The 16,501-nt window shown below is 39.0% G+C and overlaps 1 protein-coding gene across 5 annotated transcripts in view; it reads left to right on the forward strand.

The window, feature by feature from the left end:
- The first annotated feature begins 2,038 nt into the window (after positions 1–2,038).
- LNPEP (leucyl and cystinyl aminopeptidase) overlaps positions 2,039–16,501 on the forward strand; it is a 69,288-nt gene continuing 54,825 nt past the window's right edge. For 3 of the 5 annotated variants that reach the window (XR_014230732.1, XM_082336918.1, XM_082336922.1), the window contains exon 1: positions 2,039–2,363. Coding sequence is in view for 2 of the 5 variants with exons in the window: in XM_082336918.1 (XP_082193044.1) it covers positions 2,345–2,363 (19 nt within the window). In the remaining 3 variants the exon portion in view is untranslated. Of the gene's footprint in view, positions 2,364–2,478; positions 3,341–8,005; positions 8,122–16,501 lie in introns of those variants that run through there. The other 2 variants (XM_082336919.1, XM_082336920.1) reach the window with 2 other exon arrangements.

The raw sequence follows: 16,501 nt of genomic DNA on the forward strand, positions 1-16,501 counted from the left end.
ACTTTCCACTGTATCAAAGGCACCAGAGTGTCTACCTGACACTTGTAATGTTCATGTGGCCAAATCTCTGTTCCTCTCACCAGAAAAATAAACTAGAACAAAGAAGGTCTGAGTCATGTTCCTTGCTGTTTGAAAGCTGAAATATCTCAAGCATTCTTTAGGGAAAGCAGGTCTTCAAAGATGAGAAAGAGGAAGGCTTTCTAAAAATTGTACTTTACCCCATGGAAAAGGCTCAGTTAAGATATTGCTGAATGGAGGTTGCCAAACAAAGGTGAAACATAAGTCATTGCATGTGCTTTAAGGATATATTTAGGGCTTTGAGCAATTAAAGAAATGTTTTGTTCTGCATCTTAAAAAGAAAAAAAAGATACTGTGGTAATAGTTGACTTAAGGCCTGAAAAAAGAACCAATTTAACATTTTCCATTTTTATCAATCATTCATACCACTGAACTATAACTAAAATGTATTTTATATTGAAAAGGATCTGTAACTTTTGGACACAGATTTTTTTTTTTTTTTAATCATGTTGTAGCAATCCAGCAAAGCTAGAGTGTCAGTTCTGTTCTAAATGATGTTATACAAAATTACACTGAAACCCTTATTCTTCTGATATTGGACAGATGCAAATAGTTGCTACTGTGAAATGACCTCTGTACCTAACTTCATCTGTATAAGTAGTTCCCATTGTATTCTCCTAAAACTTGATTTTAGTAGGAAAATCCAGATATGGAAATTTCTGCACATGTAATGGAGCACGATCTTATTTTAGCTCTTCCGCTTCACAGAGCTGTATCAATGCTAATTAAAGATTTTGGATTGGTGAAAATGAAGAATGGTGAAAGCAAGTGATGAGGAGCTCAAAAACGTTATTCGGGCCTCTCTGCAGTCTCTGCATGACACTGTGTAGGATCCCAGCACTGCAGAGTCAGCTACATGGTTATTAATGTTTCTTGAATATATTTAAATACAGGCCAGGCAGGGTCAGTGCTTAGAAAAGAAAGCTCTCAGGATATCTCATGCTATTAAAAGAAATACTTTGCTGATTCAATAATTAAATTATGTAAGTTTTTCTTGTGAGGATGGGGTGTTGGTATATGTTAAGGAGTGTCTAAGGACATGTTGGTGAGTAAATGGTCATTAAAACTCATAAAGCTCTGTGCCCGACATTAGGGCTAGTATTAAACTCCAAGGACTTAGTGTGAAACATAACTACAACCTAATTTCTGTTACAGGGTTGTCAATGTAACTAAGTGTATGAAACACTAACACTAAGGTGTGAAAATGTGCACTTCTAGGTTTATGAAACAGTGAGAAGAGGTACAGGTCTGGGACTAGGGCCTGAGCTCTTGCGGACCTCTAGCCCTCCTCCCCTTCTCCCTCCCCCAAAGAACAGTTAAACTTAGATTTCTTCTCTTTTTTTTCGGCAAGCTAATTATAGGGCCTTTAGATTTTGAGTTCTTCAGGATTAATCAACTCCCATTTTCTTCTTTTCAAACAATCAGAAGTTTAAAATTTCCTGTGTTAAAAAAGAAAGGTAGTCAGTCACGCGATAGCAGAAGTGTAGTGGTCAGGGAGGAGGGGGCAGGTAAGGCAGTAATAAGGCTAAAAATAAAAATTAAGGGTAAATCGCGACAGACGGAGCACGGCGGTGAGATGCAGGCAAAGCTGGCCTGGCGCGGCGGCATTGCCAGGGCCGTCAGACGCCTGCGGGGCCTCTGTGCAGCGGGCTGGGGCATCCGAGAGCCACACGGAGGCCTGCGGGGCAGCGCCCGGATCCCACCGCGGCCGAGTCATTCCGCCTCTGCAGCGACAAGGGCGGCGGCCGGCATGCGGCTGACATGCCCGAAGTAGCCCAGGCGAGCAGAGGGCAGCGGACCGACATCCCGACGCTCGTTCCCCCGGTTCGGAGAGCCGCGTAGGGGGCTGCGGCTGGGCGAGAGCCTGCCCTGGCCTCCCCGGGCGTGAGGCGGACGGGGAGGCGGGTCTGTGTCAGGAGTGGGCGGTGCAGCGTGGCCCAGCCCCGGGGTGAGAGGGAAGCAGGCGCCGAGGCCGGGGCAGAAGATGTTTGGGGTGAGCTCGCGCCCCTGAAAAAGCTGCTGAGCAGGGAGCCGCGGGCTGAGCCTGCTGTGCCCTCGGCCGCTGGAGGGGCGGTGTAGGGTTGGGGGGCAGTGACTGCGGCGCGAGGGGCCGCAGCAGCCCGGCGGAGCCCGAGGCAGCGCCAGTCCTGGGAGCATGCGGCGGCTGGAGGAGGAGTGAAGAGTCGTGGCTGTGCCTCCGCGTCGTCTTCCTCTTCGCTCGCCAGAGCTTGTCTCTCGCGGGCTGAGGGCGGACTCTGGGAGGAAAATGGAGCCGTTTCCCAGCGGTGAGTACCGCGGCAGCGCCGCGCTGCCAGCGGGCGCACCACGAGCTGGCGGCGGAGCCCCGGCCGGGGACGCGCGGCCTCCCCGCGGGAGGCCTGCATTGCCTCCTGGCAGAGGCGCTCCCGGATGGGCCCCCACGCCGCAGGGCCCGGCCGCAGCTGGGGCTCCCGGTGGGAGCTGCTTGCCCAGAGGAATAGGGGAGGCTTTTTAGTCCTGCAGCCCCAGTGGTCCGCGGCTTGGAAATTATCTCAGATGTTGCTTTATTTGGGTTAATTAGCCACACGTGTCTTTAACTAGGAAAGTGAGAGGACGGTCCTCTCTTTTTCGGTACTGTTGCGCTTTTTATTGTTTGGCTATAGTCTCATGGTGGCAGATAACGGACACTAGGAAGCCGGGGCAACTTCTACACCAAGGTGTGTTCTCGCTATGTTTTGCTCTGACGAAGGAGCCTTATGTGCGTCCGGAGTGCCAAAGCCATCGTGACTCTCTGATGGGAAGGAGGAACCAGACCCTCTGTTTATGCCGTTTTTACTCTAAACACTGTCTGTCCTCCCAGTGAGTGAAAGGAGAAATAAAATACAGAAGGCTCTAGGGTATTTGAAACAATGTTTCAGGGTGTTCCTCGGAGCCAGAAACCTTTCAGAACTGTCCGTGCATTGACTGAAGTGCTTGAAATAACGATGTGGTTGCAGCTTTGAGAGAAGCGTACAGGAGCGTTTGTTGACATTGTGATATAACAGTATGTGTGCATTCTCCACTTGTGACTGAAATGAAGCCATATGAAGTCCATGTTACTACTGCCGCTGCATTGGTAACACATTCTACTGGTCCAGGACAGAGGAGGAAATGAAACTCTCAGATCAAACTGAAACTAAAATATGTTTGGTTACACACAAGACAATAGCCAAATATGGAATTAGGACAAGACACTGGGTAAAACAACAGCCTTCCTGTTGAAAATGCAGCGCTTTTATTACAGGTGGGATTTGGTCTGTTAAATGACAAGCATGCTGGGTAGCCATAGCTAAAGCACGAGGCAGTTTGCTGCATTATCTTTTAACTCCTCAGTGACCCGCCAATTCAGAGTACAAAACTTCTGCCAAATTCAGAAAAACCCCAGGCAGTAAATCTTCTGTTTCACCTCAGAAATATATTGTCATTGCCTTGTGCTTCCTTCTTCTCAAATACACTAAAAATTCCATATCCTTTATATGCTGCTGTTTTTAGAATCCAAAGGTTATGAGCTCTGTGCATATTCTGTTGATTTAACTAGCAAGATGGACCTTTTCCTTCATTCCTTTTTTTTTTTTAATTACACTTCTATGGAGGGTTTTTTTTTTTTTTTTTTGTCATGTTAAAATTACAGTTTGTACAAGCAGTTGATGTTTTGGTTTTGTACTTAATCCTGGCCTTAGTAGAAAATTTTTCAACTACAGCTTATTACAATCACAGGAATGTAATCTTCATTCCTGTATGCATGGTAAAAACACCTTGTCTTTAATAGTAATGCAGTTTTGGGGAGAATTTTTTTTTTGAGTCATCTTGCTAAGTTCATTCCCTTTGACAGAGACAGCCATCATGTTGCTATCATGAGTCTGTTTGACATAATACTGTTACTACATTGTGCAACAAAACATTTAAAAAATTCTGCTCTTTATCCATGCAACTAGAAGAAATGGTGGTTTGGGCCTGAGCATACAGCTCAAAGGTACTTTGTGCTACTACTGAGAAGCAATGTTCATGCACAGAGCTTCCTAATTTTGCTCCCTGAAATGAAAAGCCCAGAGATGATGGTGAGACTGTTTGGAAGAAAATGTGGAGCTGAAGCTAGTCAATAAATTTCCTCCAGAAAACTGGCTTTGCTGGAAGGGACACTAAAGAGAATGTGCAAATACTAGATGTTGCTCATTATTTTTATGATTTTGAGGCATGTTTGGTGCTCAATAGGAGCTGTTAAAATCCAAAATGAAGAGGATGCTTACACTATTGGCTTTTTTAATAGAGTTTTCATTTCCATGGCTGGTGATCTGGAAGCTTTTGTGGGCATCAAATCTTTCAAATAAACTGTGATTTGTGGTAACTGAAAGGTTTTTTGTTTTGTCTTATACAGTAGTAATGAGTTTTGTTTGTGAGTCTGGATGCTGATTTCCTGTGCAGAGTGCTGTGTAAATTCAGAGGAAAAGATGGCCATCACAGGAAGCTTACAGTATTACATTTGTATCTCTGAGTTCTTTGGGGCTTTTAACCTTGTAAAACAGATGGAACAAACTGAATCTTAAGATTTTTCCAAAAGCATTTCAGTTGGATTCAGAACTCTGATGTCCATTTGTCAAACTGACAAGACAACAATTTCTTGGTTTACTTTACTGATATAGAGCTGTGTCAGAATGGGTATGTGTCTTAAAATAGTCTTTAAGGCAGCAAATGCACTAAAGTGGATATAGAAGATCACTGGTTTTCTAATTTAATATTTGATATTCTTTTCTTTAAATAAAAGCAAAAACACAGTCTTAATTCATTTCAAAGAATGTCAAGAAAGAAAGTCAAAGAAACCCTTATCCTTGCCTTGAAATATTAGTGGGTGTGCTGAAGTCTTTATTGTTTGACTAGTTTCTCCAGTGGAAATACTCAGATAAAAGTATTTAAGATTTCTTTTCTGACTTCACCCTCCCCACCCTCCACCCCTGTACTGGGAACTTAGGTACAATCCTCTTTGGGAGGGATCTTTGTTATGTCTTCCCTCCTGCCCAGGAGTTTAGTTGGAGACAATGTGTGAGGCCTGTAGCTCTGAAAGAACTTAATTGCAGTTAACTGCAAGAAGTTAATTGCAGATCTATTTTTAAGGCCTGGAATAGCTGAGTTAATCATCGAATACCTCGAGTTGGAAGGGACCCATAAGGATCATTAAGTCTAATTCCCTGCTCCTTGCAGGACTACCTAAAACTAAACCATATGACTAAGAGTGTCGTCCAGATGCTTCTTGAACTCTGACAGGCTTGGTGCTGTGACCGCTTCTCTGGGGATCCTGTTTTAGTGACCCACCATCCTCTCAGTGAGGACCCTTTTCCTAATGTTCAGTCTGAACTTCCTCTGAAATGTTATAAATGTTATAAATTAATAAATATTTTAGAAATGGTTACTGGCAAGATTTTATTTTTTTGAGACAAATTCCTCTATTTTACATGACTATTCTTAATTTGAGACCTTTCCAGAAATATGAATAATCAAGGTGTAATTAAAAGTGCATGGAAGACCCTTGTTGTTGCACATAATTTTTTCTCTAAGTTGTATGATCTGAAACTCTTCTGAATTGCGAACTGCAAATTAATGAGCAGAATTTATTAATTCTGACTAGTCAATTGTTACCTAAACAGTTTCACTAAAAAAAAAAAAAAAAAAAAAGGAAATACTGACTAAAGGGCATATGGCATGTAATTTCAGGCATCTCTCTTTTGGACAATATTACAAAACATTTTGCAAGCCTTTTGCTTTTATTTTTAGATTATGTGTGTTTCTGAAAGATCATTTCACCATTTCCTGTTTAATACATTAAACATGCAACTTTTCCATTTTGAAATGAAAGAAAAGGGTAGAAGTGAGCTATTAGTGTTTCTCATTTAAGACAGGTGACATGCATAAACAACTGCAGAAGGGATAACATGATGATCTACTGAAATGCAAATAACATTCCCTTTTGATGACATTTTTGAATTATTTTTATCCTTTTTTTTTGCACAGCAAATGGAAACTTTGAAATTAATTACATAACTAAACTGATGAACAAAATAAAAAGGCTTTCATGGGAAGAAGTGGGGTTTTTTGTAGAAGGTAGGAATAAACCAAGTTAGGTAATGATGTCATTTACAAAATGAAAACTGTCATTTGCAAAATTAGTTATTTCAGCTAGTTCCTGTCAATTCTGAAATGTTTTCTTTCTTTGTGTTAGTTTTGTTCAGTGTATAAATTTATGCATAGCCTAAGTCTGTTGGGGGCAACAGGCATACCCTTAACTGTCAATATTGTATACTATTGCATCATGGAGCAGAGGGTTCCTGTTTGTTTTAAACTGTATTATTCAGTCCTAAACAACAGACTGAGTAATCTGTTTTGGTAAGACAGTAGATTAAAAAAATCTAAGAGGTCTGTTCTCAGTGTCTTTTCCTCCCCCCTCCATGTTTTGCATATCCCAGCATTTTACTTTAGTCAAATATTACTGACAGAAAAAAATGCTGATGTCATCTGCTTCTAAATGTGAGTTTTATGTTGTTCAAGTGTGTGTTGCTGGATAGTATTTTTCCACAAAGCTGTGTTGTAGCATCTGTATGTTGTGTTCCTGTGTCAGCTAAGCTAAACAGGAACATGTTTTCTCAATTAGTTGGATATGTATTTGCTTTTACTGCATTTCTATGAACTCCCTATCTAGCAATGGTGCTCAGAAATGAATTCAGTAATTCAGTCTGTGTAAGCTGAGAGAGCGATCATCCCTCTCTGGGCTCCGTTCATGTATATGCACAGAAAGACTTACATGCTTTCTTTTGCTGGCACTTTACAGTACAAGCTGGGATGTGGGTATATTAGCCACATATCTGGAAAAAAGTACTCCAGCACCTGTTATAAAGTGAAAAGCAATTTGATGATCAGAATAATGAAGGAAGCAGATGAACATATAAAGAGAGAAGAGAGAAATAACTTGATCTGCTTGAAACATTTTCTTTTGGCAAGACCAAGCATTGTGAGTTGGAAAGAGACTGAAAATGTCTTTCCCTGCTAAAACAATGTCTGAAGATCAGAGTATAGATATTCACCATGGATTTTTTGTTAGTACTTTTCCACTAAGGAGATGGTATTCCACTTGTAGAATGAATGACTATCTGTATATCTCATGAGTCAAAAATGTTGAAAGCTTATGCTGACCTCAGTATCCACCTGTGAAAGTATTCCAGGACTGTCTTGCCATCTTTTTTGGGAAGATGATGCAAAGTGCAGCAACCATGTTTGACATTTGTGAGGCTATGTGCACATGTGCTGGATAAAGCCCCATAGGACTGCCGTAGAAAAATGTTGAAAACTAATAAAAGCTAGGATAAAAACACTTCTGTTTGTTTAACTGATCAGAATATTTTTTTTCGTATTTGTTGGGCATTGATATAATAATTACCTATGAAGAAGCTGATTTTACCTTTATGTGTAGTAAAGTAGTGATGAATTCAGCTGCATTCAGATAATTGAAGTTTTCCTTCACCCAGTGATTTGAGTGAAGGAAGTTCAGTGAATTTCCAACTTTACTGGACAATATTTTTTTTTCATTAAGTACAAAAGCAAAGATCATGTAGAAGAGCAAAAGCATTAAGTTTTCTTTATGAGTGAGAGCAGTATTATTCCTTTGTCTATCAGAGAAATTTGTATGCACGGCAGCTACTGCTTAGACTTCTGTCCAACACCACCTTAAAATAACATTAAATTAACTTTTAAAATATATGCTAGCATTTTTTATGAGGTGGGTTTTAAGTGTCTCTAAGTGTTTTAAAGAGTACATATGTACCTTCTAATAGCTGTGTTTTGACTATTTTTGGTACTGATTTAAATAGTGGAAGTATATTAATGTTAAATTGTAAGAATAACAAAAATATTGTGTACCTTGTAGCCAGGAAGAAAGAGGACAGATAGAGACTCCTGAAGGAAATGGGGAGGAAGGAGAGGAGGGAACAGCTCTGGAAAACTCATCCAGTTGATTAGAGACAGCAATTTCAGAGTAATATGGTATGTTGGATTCTGCTCAGTTTGCCTCCCTGGGGTACAGGTGATGTTTTATTCCATTGTGAGGGTTGTCTCACAAAAGGTGTTCAAAGAAGATCTCAGTGCCCAGTTCTTCTATTGGATTATTCAAGGTGTGTAGTAACGTATTGCAGCAGTGGTCTTCTTTACTACAGCTAGTGAAGACTGAGAGAGAGGAATCCTAATTCCACTGAAATGTGAGACACTTCTGGAGTTTTGGTTGTTTGTGTGGAGATAAGGTGGTTTTTGATTTGGGGATTTTTTTTTCCCATCAAAGCTCTGATCGAGCTGTTGGAAGGGGTCTGTTTCACTGTGCTTTAGTAAGCGTAGCAAAGTGCAGAGAGCTTTTCTTGGGTTGTTATCACTCTTTGACATTGAAGGAATTGATTCTGCAAATACTGGAATTTTTGTGTAACGCTTCTGACACAGTGCCATTGACATTTATGGGGAACCAACTGTGTTTAAAACTAAGAATGTGCCTAATTTACTTACCACTTCAGGGCCTAACACTGTTTTTTATTTAAGCCTTTCTTTTCTATAAAATCTGACCATTTCTTCTGCAGTATTAATGAACTGTTAACACATCAATGGAATCACTTGTAACTGTTTTTCATGCATGTAAACCAATCTTTCTGGAAACAGGCAGGCTTGTATTTGTGGGATTCCAAAAAGCTTCAGAATACTTTAGAAGCCTCATTACTTCTGAGCTGTAAACCGTTATAAGAGAAAGATAAAGAGCAGGGTTTCAGAAAATGAAACTGTGAATACAGCATGCATAAGCTGTCACTTTTGTTATCTATATTTGTGCTTTTTATCATTGATGGAGATATTAATGAGGCCTCGGTGTCTCTTTTGACACAACTGAGTATTCATAAGTGTGAATACTTGTATGTAAAGTACTATTCTACAAACAACTGAAAAATCAAAATATGCACTTTAGCAATTAAAAATACAAATGAGAAGAAAATAAGAACTAATAATATTTAAAAGCATGCAACCTGTTAACTTTGCACAAATGAAAAACAAAACCGAAGGAAACAGATTAAATCTTCCTTCATATCTGTCTTCTGTGATTATAATACAGTGATGCTACTATGATGGTGGTCTGCATTGCAGTGGTAGGAATGCTGTGTTTGTCCTGCATTATATACACTGATTAGGCTAGCAAGCTCCATCACAGCAACTGACTTGTTGGCAACTCTATTGATTGATTTGGCAAAATTTCAGGCTAGTGCTGTGCTGAGGGATGGTGCCTGGAACAGAAGAGGCTACACTAGATGTTAAAATGCAGGAAGGTCAATATCCTTTATACTTAAAAGTTCTTTGTGATTGTTTCTCCACCTCCCCCCCTACCCCTGCCACCATATGTACATAAAGCAGTGAAAGCCATTTGTGTGGAGTTATCGAAAAGAACAATATGTAGATTCTAAATCATGTCTTTGCCAAACTTGGGTGCTTTTCAGAGAAAGAGTAGTCCATATTGTGGTAACTTTTCATCTGTAAAAATTATTATTGTGGGATTAAGATCAATGAAGGCAAAAAACCCTCATGTGTGGAGCAGAACGGAACTGTTATATGAGGGGTTGTATAATGATACAGGGCTATGATCTACAGAAATTCTTCTCTTCTAAATAAAAATTGATGATTAAAAATGGGCTTCACCTAGAGTGGAACCAAGGGTTGTCTTTTTTATTTCTGTTGTATCTTTTTCTCTCATTTTGACATTTTCTTTCTTTTCCTGGTAGCAGCATATGTGTTTTGAAGTGTGTATCCATTCTAATAACAGTTATGTCACTGAGGATATGTACATTGCTGAGGAAAGCAACCAAGAGTACTTACAAGACCAAAATAGCTGCCTGTATGCATAGGTTGTTGATTGGAGCTCCCTCAGTGTTGGCTCTAGAGTGACCCTGCTGGTATTTCTGCAGAAACCTTTCACAAACCCTGCAGGGCATGCTCATCTGCTGTATAGATCGGTCTGGCACTGTGTGCAGTCTGCAGCTGTCCCACCTGCTTTTTCCATGGTGAGAATGAATGAAAGAGATGATCCCAGGGTACCTTCTGAAAAGTGTCTGGTATCTGACCTGCCCTCACCCCCATGGTGGTGGTTGTAATGAAGCTGATTTCAAAGCTGATATATGATACCTGGCTAGGGTTTTGGAGCAATTTAGATATCAGTGTTTCTTGTGTGTCTCCAAGACTCAGGACCTTTTCATTAGACCCCTGTGGTTAAACATCTTCTGTCATTTTAATTGCAAAATATACCCTTGATCATATTGGAAACAGGAAACTAAACCCCCATGTTCTAAAATTAAAGTTCAGAGCCCTCTTTCCCATTCTGTGTTTTGTTTGACCAGTGGCTGAGGATGAAACATTGGCTCAATGTGGTTGGGATTCATAGGTGGTTTTCTCTCTCAGTAGTGCCCAAAGAGCAAAGCGTTATTCAAAATGACCCCCTCCCCTTCCCTCCACTTCCCCCCATTTCACTGTGGAAACCTAACTTGTACTAGGCTGAAATTTGAAAATATTTGGTAAGATGTGAATGGACATGAGACTGGATCTGTGTTGGATATCAAAATCCAGACTAAGCTTGTATTGGTTAGCCTTAAATTCTCCAGTTATCTCCATTGACCTCCAGAGAAATAGTTATGAAAAAAGATACTTACATTTTTTGCCAGTTGAATAGTTTGAGTACTCAGTAAATGAACCACACTCTTTTTTTCCCCTTCCGTGATGTTTCCTTTTTGTTGATGACATGAAAGTAAAGAATTGAAAAGATGTATCAATAATAGTCTGGCTATCTACTTATAAATTTAATTGGTAAATGTTGAAATGTAATTCATCCATGTGATTCTTCAGCCTGAGGTCCTGCCAAAGAAAATGCAATTGTGCTTTCCTTAAAAATCAGGAAGAGACTTTCAGAAAACCTTTTAGAAGCACCCAAGATTAATAAACAGTGACTTACATGAGATTACATTCTTAGCTCCTGTTTCTTATGGCAACTTAAGATAAGAGAAGGTCTTAAAATACATAATCATGTATTGTTTAATTTCTATGATACAGCCCAGTTGGCAGAATTTTGCTCCAGTGTATGTGCTTGCTATTGCAATATTTGATCTCACATTCATTAAAAAAACAACCAACCAAACAGCAAAAGTAGACCTTCCAGTACAGGCTGAAGAGAGGAAGCAGAGTAGAGAGTGACCTTGTATGGCTTGGAACTTATGTTCCCTTGCTTATTTTGGATTGGAAAGCAGTGTTTATCCTACTTTGCAATACAGGAAAAACTATTCATTTTCAAGTTAGGATGGTATAAAAATTGTGAAAAAAGTTTTTTTTTCCAAACCAGCATCTGTTTTATGCATTTTTTGTCTGACTGTCATGACTTAATTGTGGAAGCCACGGTATGTGCTTAACTGGACAGATCTTGTAGACCTCTACCGGTTAGATTACGTTTAGCTTTATAGCCTTGTCTCCTGAAATAAAAGTGCCTTGCAAAGTGGCATTTGTCACTAGGATGTACTTCAAATCATGGACAGACTTCATGTAGTGCCTGCCTTTTGATAAGACCTTACAGTAAAATTGTACAAAGAGTCATCATATATGTTTGCATGTAAGTAATGACACTGCAAAAAGCAACAGAGCCTGTCTTGGTTTTTACTACCACGCCAAATGGAAGTGCCATAATCTGTATCAGTGAAGGAAGGTGACATCTTAGCTGAAACAGAAAAGCTCACACTTTAGTTCAGTGAGGTGGTTGTTTTATGTTAGGTTTTTGGGGGATTGTTCTGTCTGAGTCAATGTGTGCTCTTCTCTTTTTTTTTTTTTTTTTTTTTTTTTTGTACTTAAGTAATATTAAAAGGACTAGAAAATGCTGGTTTAGGATCTTTATCAACAGGAAGCACAAGTGGCTTTAAAGTTCCTGTTGTGTTTTTTTTTTTTTTTTTTTTTTTTTAAATTATTGCATTCAGCATATAAACGTATATATGCATATATGTCTCTGGTTTTGATCTATTAAAAATGTGCATATGTAGTCTTGCAGCATCATGGGAATTAAGGACATGCTGTTAGCCTACCTATTGCTTCTGTTCTGTCTCTAAAAAGCAGGCGAGGCACATGTATGATACACAGATTTTCGTAGCAATACTTCACCTTTCCTAATTTTTCTTCCTGTACTTTTTTCTATTGGATTATTCCCTTTTGTCTTCTGAATTCATTAATTTAAGTGAGAAAGTCATGACATCTGTCTTGTAGCAGTGCTAACTTGTTTTTTTGCACCCCCAGCCTGCTTGCTGGCAGGACAGTGTGAGAAGCAGAAAAGGCCTTGACACTGTGTAAGCGCTGCTCAGCAATAGCTAAAAAATTGGTGTGTTATCAACAGTTTTGTTTACAAATCCAAAACATAGCACTATGGGAGCTACTAAGAAGAAAATTAACTCTATCCCAGCCAAAACCAGTACATTGCTGAAGGGTGAAACTTAGTTCAAAACAGAGCAATAGGAAACAGTGGACTGTAAAAAGAGACAGTTAAAATTTTGCAGTGAACAGCAATTGCTTTTTTGGTGTAAACAAGGAGTAATTATTGTATAGAGAGATATATACACTTCATATGCCTTAGCAGTGATCAATGTACTCCCTCTGACATGGGGCTCTGAATAAATGGACTCTGTGTAGGTGCATACTAACATAAGTAAAAGCTTCTTAAGGGGGTAAAATATGCTCTAGATATTGATTAAAACCTCCCTCTATGAACCTCAAATTCAGATTTGATCTGATTGACATAGTAAGGTCATCACTTTTAAGTCTGTCCTTTGGTGTTCCTGCTTTTTTTTTTTTTTTAATAATTAAGATATCTGTGATACTTATGATGCTCAGAGTTAATGCTGAAGTGCTTTACATGTATATTGCTGCTGTATATGCTTCCATCATCCCTTCATTTGTGTATGGTTTTGTATTGTACCATATTGTGTTATGATGAAAAACCAGTTACAAGGATATATAAAAAATGCAGCACTAGCATTTCTCTAAGAGCTTTCTCACTTAGTTTGGTTTAATGCAGTTGAAATGTTGTCCTTAGGACTGTACTAGCCTGCCCTTTTGCAAATTTCTTAAAATGGTAAAGGGAGCACATGGTCATAATGATGGAGAGGTTTGCAGTAGGTCTGAAGCTATGTAATGCCAGTAAGGAGGGGCAGGGGGAAGGAGGAAGCATGTGCTTCTCGGCTTTCTCATCTCTCCTTGTTACTTCCTTGGAGGAATTTTTTTTTTTTTTTTTTTTTTTCCTCTTCCCAACTTCTAGCTATAGTGTTCATGACTTTTTCATTGTTTTCTTTGGTGCTAAAAGGATTATGAAGCAAATCTGAGTTTCCCACATACTGTTGCAAGAGTGTCACTTAGGCCACTAGGAAACATAGTGAGGAATATATATGCATAATCCACAGAGAGGTGGGAGTTTAGCTGCACAGCTCTCATTGTTCATCAGGAGAAGTGAACCAAAACCTGTGCACTGCTTTGGCAAGGTCCAAAACTGTGAAATTCTTTCCTTTCAAATTAAGACACTTCAAATCGCAAATGGTGAAAGTACAAAAACATCAGTTGCAATTTTGGAAGGCTGAAACTGAAGTATATTATATTTAATTTGATTTTTTTTTTTTTTAAACTTTCAGCAGCTTATTTGAATGTTAACTTTGCACCATAACTGAAGTAGTATTTTTTTGTTGTCTTATGAGCTGCTGTATCAACAACCTTTGATTGTAGGTATTAATTCCTGTGGATCCAACTAAAATACTTGTAAGAGGGTATGGAATACATGTAAGCCACTATTGTGAATGAGTAAAATCCCTAAATTTTTTTGAAATTATTCAAGCTCACTCTCTTCTGTACAGTTCTCAATGATTCCTGTGTCTCCTGCTTCTCTGCATAGTGATTGAAAATCACATACAGCTTGAAAATTCATAATAGGGCACATAATGTTTCCATGGATGTTTCCATCCAAAGCAAATATTTACAGCCATGCTTTAGTCCTATTTATAATGAAAAAGTTGGCACACACTTTTAATGAGCCCATGGAATCTCATGTACAGCTCTAATTTTGATCATATTTCTGTCTGGGTAAAAACGATAATTCTTAAAAGATTCTGTTGGTTCAAGATTTTCCTTCCACAAGTGAAAGACGTGGGCATGACCTTGCATTCATATGAAGCAGTAATAGAAAAGCCACAGAGCTGGGAAATCTGTCAGGCTTTTGTTAGCCCTTTATGAAGGAAATATGTTTTCTTTCGTTGGATCCTGCTTGTCTGGAGAGGAGTGCTTCAGCTACAGCCACTGAACCTTTAGTTTTACCAGTGGAAGTCTCATAGAAACTGGGGACTTCAACCAATTTGTTGCATGTGAGTGCATTTGGAACCTCTGCATCTTTTTGCATGTACAACTAATAGTGCTGGGAACTGCAATTTGTTGGTAGATTGGATTTTTTTTAAGATGACAAGTAACTTTTGGAGTGGTGGATTCCAAGGTTTTTCTCAGGTGTTCTGTGCTTCACTTGATTTTTTTTATGAGGACTTTAATTCCCTCTGCCATCCCTATGCCACAGCTCCAAGGTGGTAGGTGAAATCATGGTGAAATGAAAGCAAAATGCTCTCAAGTAGGACTTCTGATTTCCCTGCAATTCCACTGGCTAGTTATCCTTGTTTCTAAGCTCAGTGAAGGTTATAAGTGTATGTTTTCTTACTGTGGGTAGAAACTGATTCTAAATTACATGAACGGCATTGTGTACTCTCTTTCTTTAGTAACAGCAAATACATTTTCTGTATAGAATTGAATTATTTTCTTGCTCAGAAGGAATTTGAAATGCATGGAAAGATTAGGGAGACATAGTAGAAAAGAATAAAACCTTTAGTCAGAATCTTAGCATAACTAACATGTTTGCTGATGTAGACTTTGTTTGCTGAACAAGCTTGTTAGAAAAGATGAGCTTTTTTTCTTCCCCTGCCCCTCCAAACAAGTAATACATTTTTTTTATGGACTAGTTGGAGACAGCCCAAAGCATAACAGTGCAGGCAGTATTTTGCATTATAGAAGGAAGAACTAAATTGATATGACAAAGTACCTGGTTTAGAGCAAGCTGAAAAGATTTTAAAATTAAAAGCCTGCCTTTTTAAAAATCACTGCGTTGTTGAATTCTGTAGTTTTTAATGTTTGATGTACCTGTTGATACTTATCCACAAGGAGAAATAGTGTAATGCAATACTGAAGTGATGATAAAGCATGACCTTAATTACTGCTCCAGCAACATGCAATTTTGCAGCAAGAGTTTTGAAAATACGGAGATTTGTTTTTTTACTTACACAGTGTTCTACTAATGAAGTGTAGTATCTTTCAAATATCAGATTTCATAAGTAAGTTTTCAGTTTCTTTTTTTTTTTTCCTGAAAATGTGCGCATTCAGAGATCTGAGCATGTCTTGAATTTAAGAAGTTATGCTTGTCTTCTTTAGGATCCATGTGTGGTATCACTGCATAGAGTTTCTGTAAGCTTCAGGGCCAGAAATCCTTTAAGATGAGTAATTTGCTTTCATGAAGACTAAATGAAACTTTTTGTTTGAGGTTCCCCCTCCCACCTCCTTTCCTCTGTTGGGAGGAAAACCAGAAACATCACTGCTTGCCTGACCCACTGAAGCATGAGGTTTTGGTTAGGATTTTGCATGGGTTTCCCAATATATTCAGGGGTTTTGCATGTAATCATCAGGAGTCTGTGCCAATGACCTTCTACTCTTTCTGAAAGTGACTTTCTGTGTCCCAGAAAGCTGTATCTATGTACTGCACATGAAAATAGCAACAGAGATTATTTACTGACTATGCTGTAAATCAATTGCCCATGGGCAAAATTTAAGAAATCCTATATAACTTCTGTTGGGTGGTATTTTAGAGGAGCAACAAAGCAATTTTTAAAAATAATGTTTGTTATTTAATTTAGTTTGTTGTTATTACCTTTTTCCACTTTAAAGTTTTTTATTGCTTCCCCTAAAGTTTTGAGGCATTTATTTCCAAGCTATGACAAGACAAGACATACTGTAACAGAGAGGGAGAGCTGACAGTTAGAGAGGGGAGGATTTAGAAATTAAGTGAATCCTGTCCCTTTGCTTGGAAACTAAAGTAAGGCAAGAGCTAGTTAAGAATTTGTGACCATCCCAGGCTCCAAAGTAAGGAACCACAAGTTAATTCCTGTGTTAACTGCTCCTGGAAATAGGTGTACATTCCTTGTAGTGCATCTGTGGCCATAGAGCTCAGAGAAGAAGTAGGAAGAGCCTGCTCACATTTTTAATCATTTCATCTTCTGCTGAGTAGCAGCAGTAGGAAGCCCAAGAG

This window comes from Platalea leucorodia (assembly GCF_965183815.1).
Source record: "Platalea leucorodia genome assembly, chromosome: Z".
NCBI lineage: Eukaryota > Metazoa > Chordata > Aves > Pelecaniformes > Threskiornithidae > Platalea > Platalea leucorodia.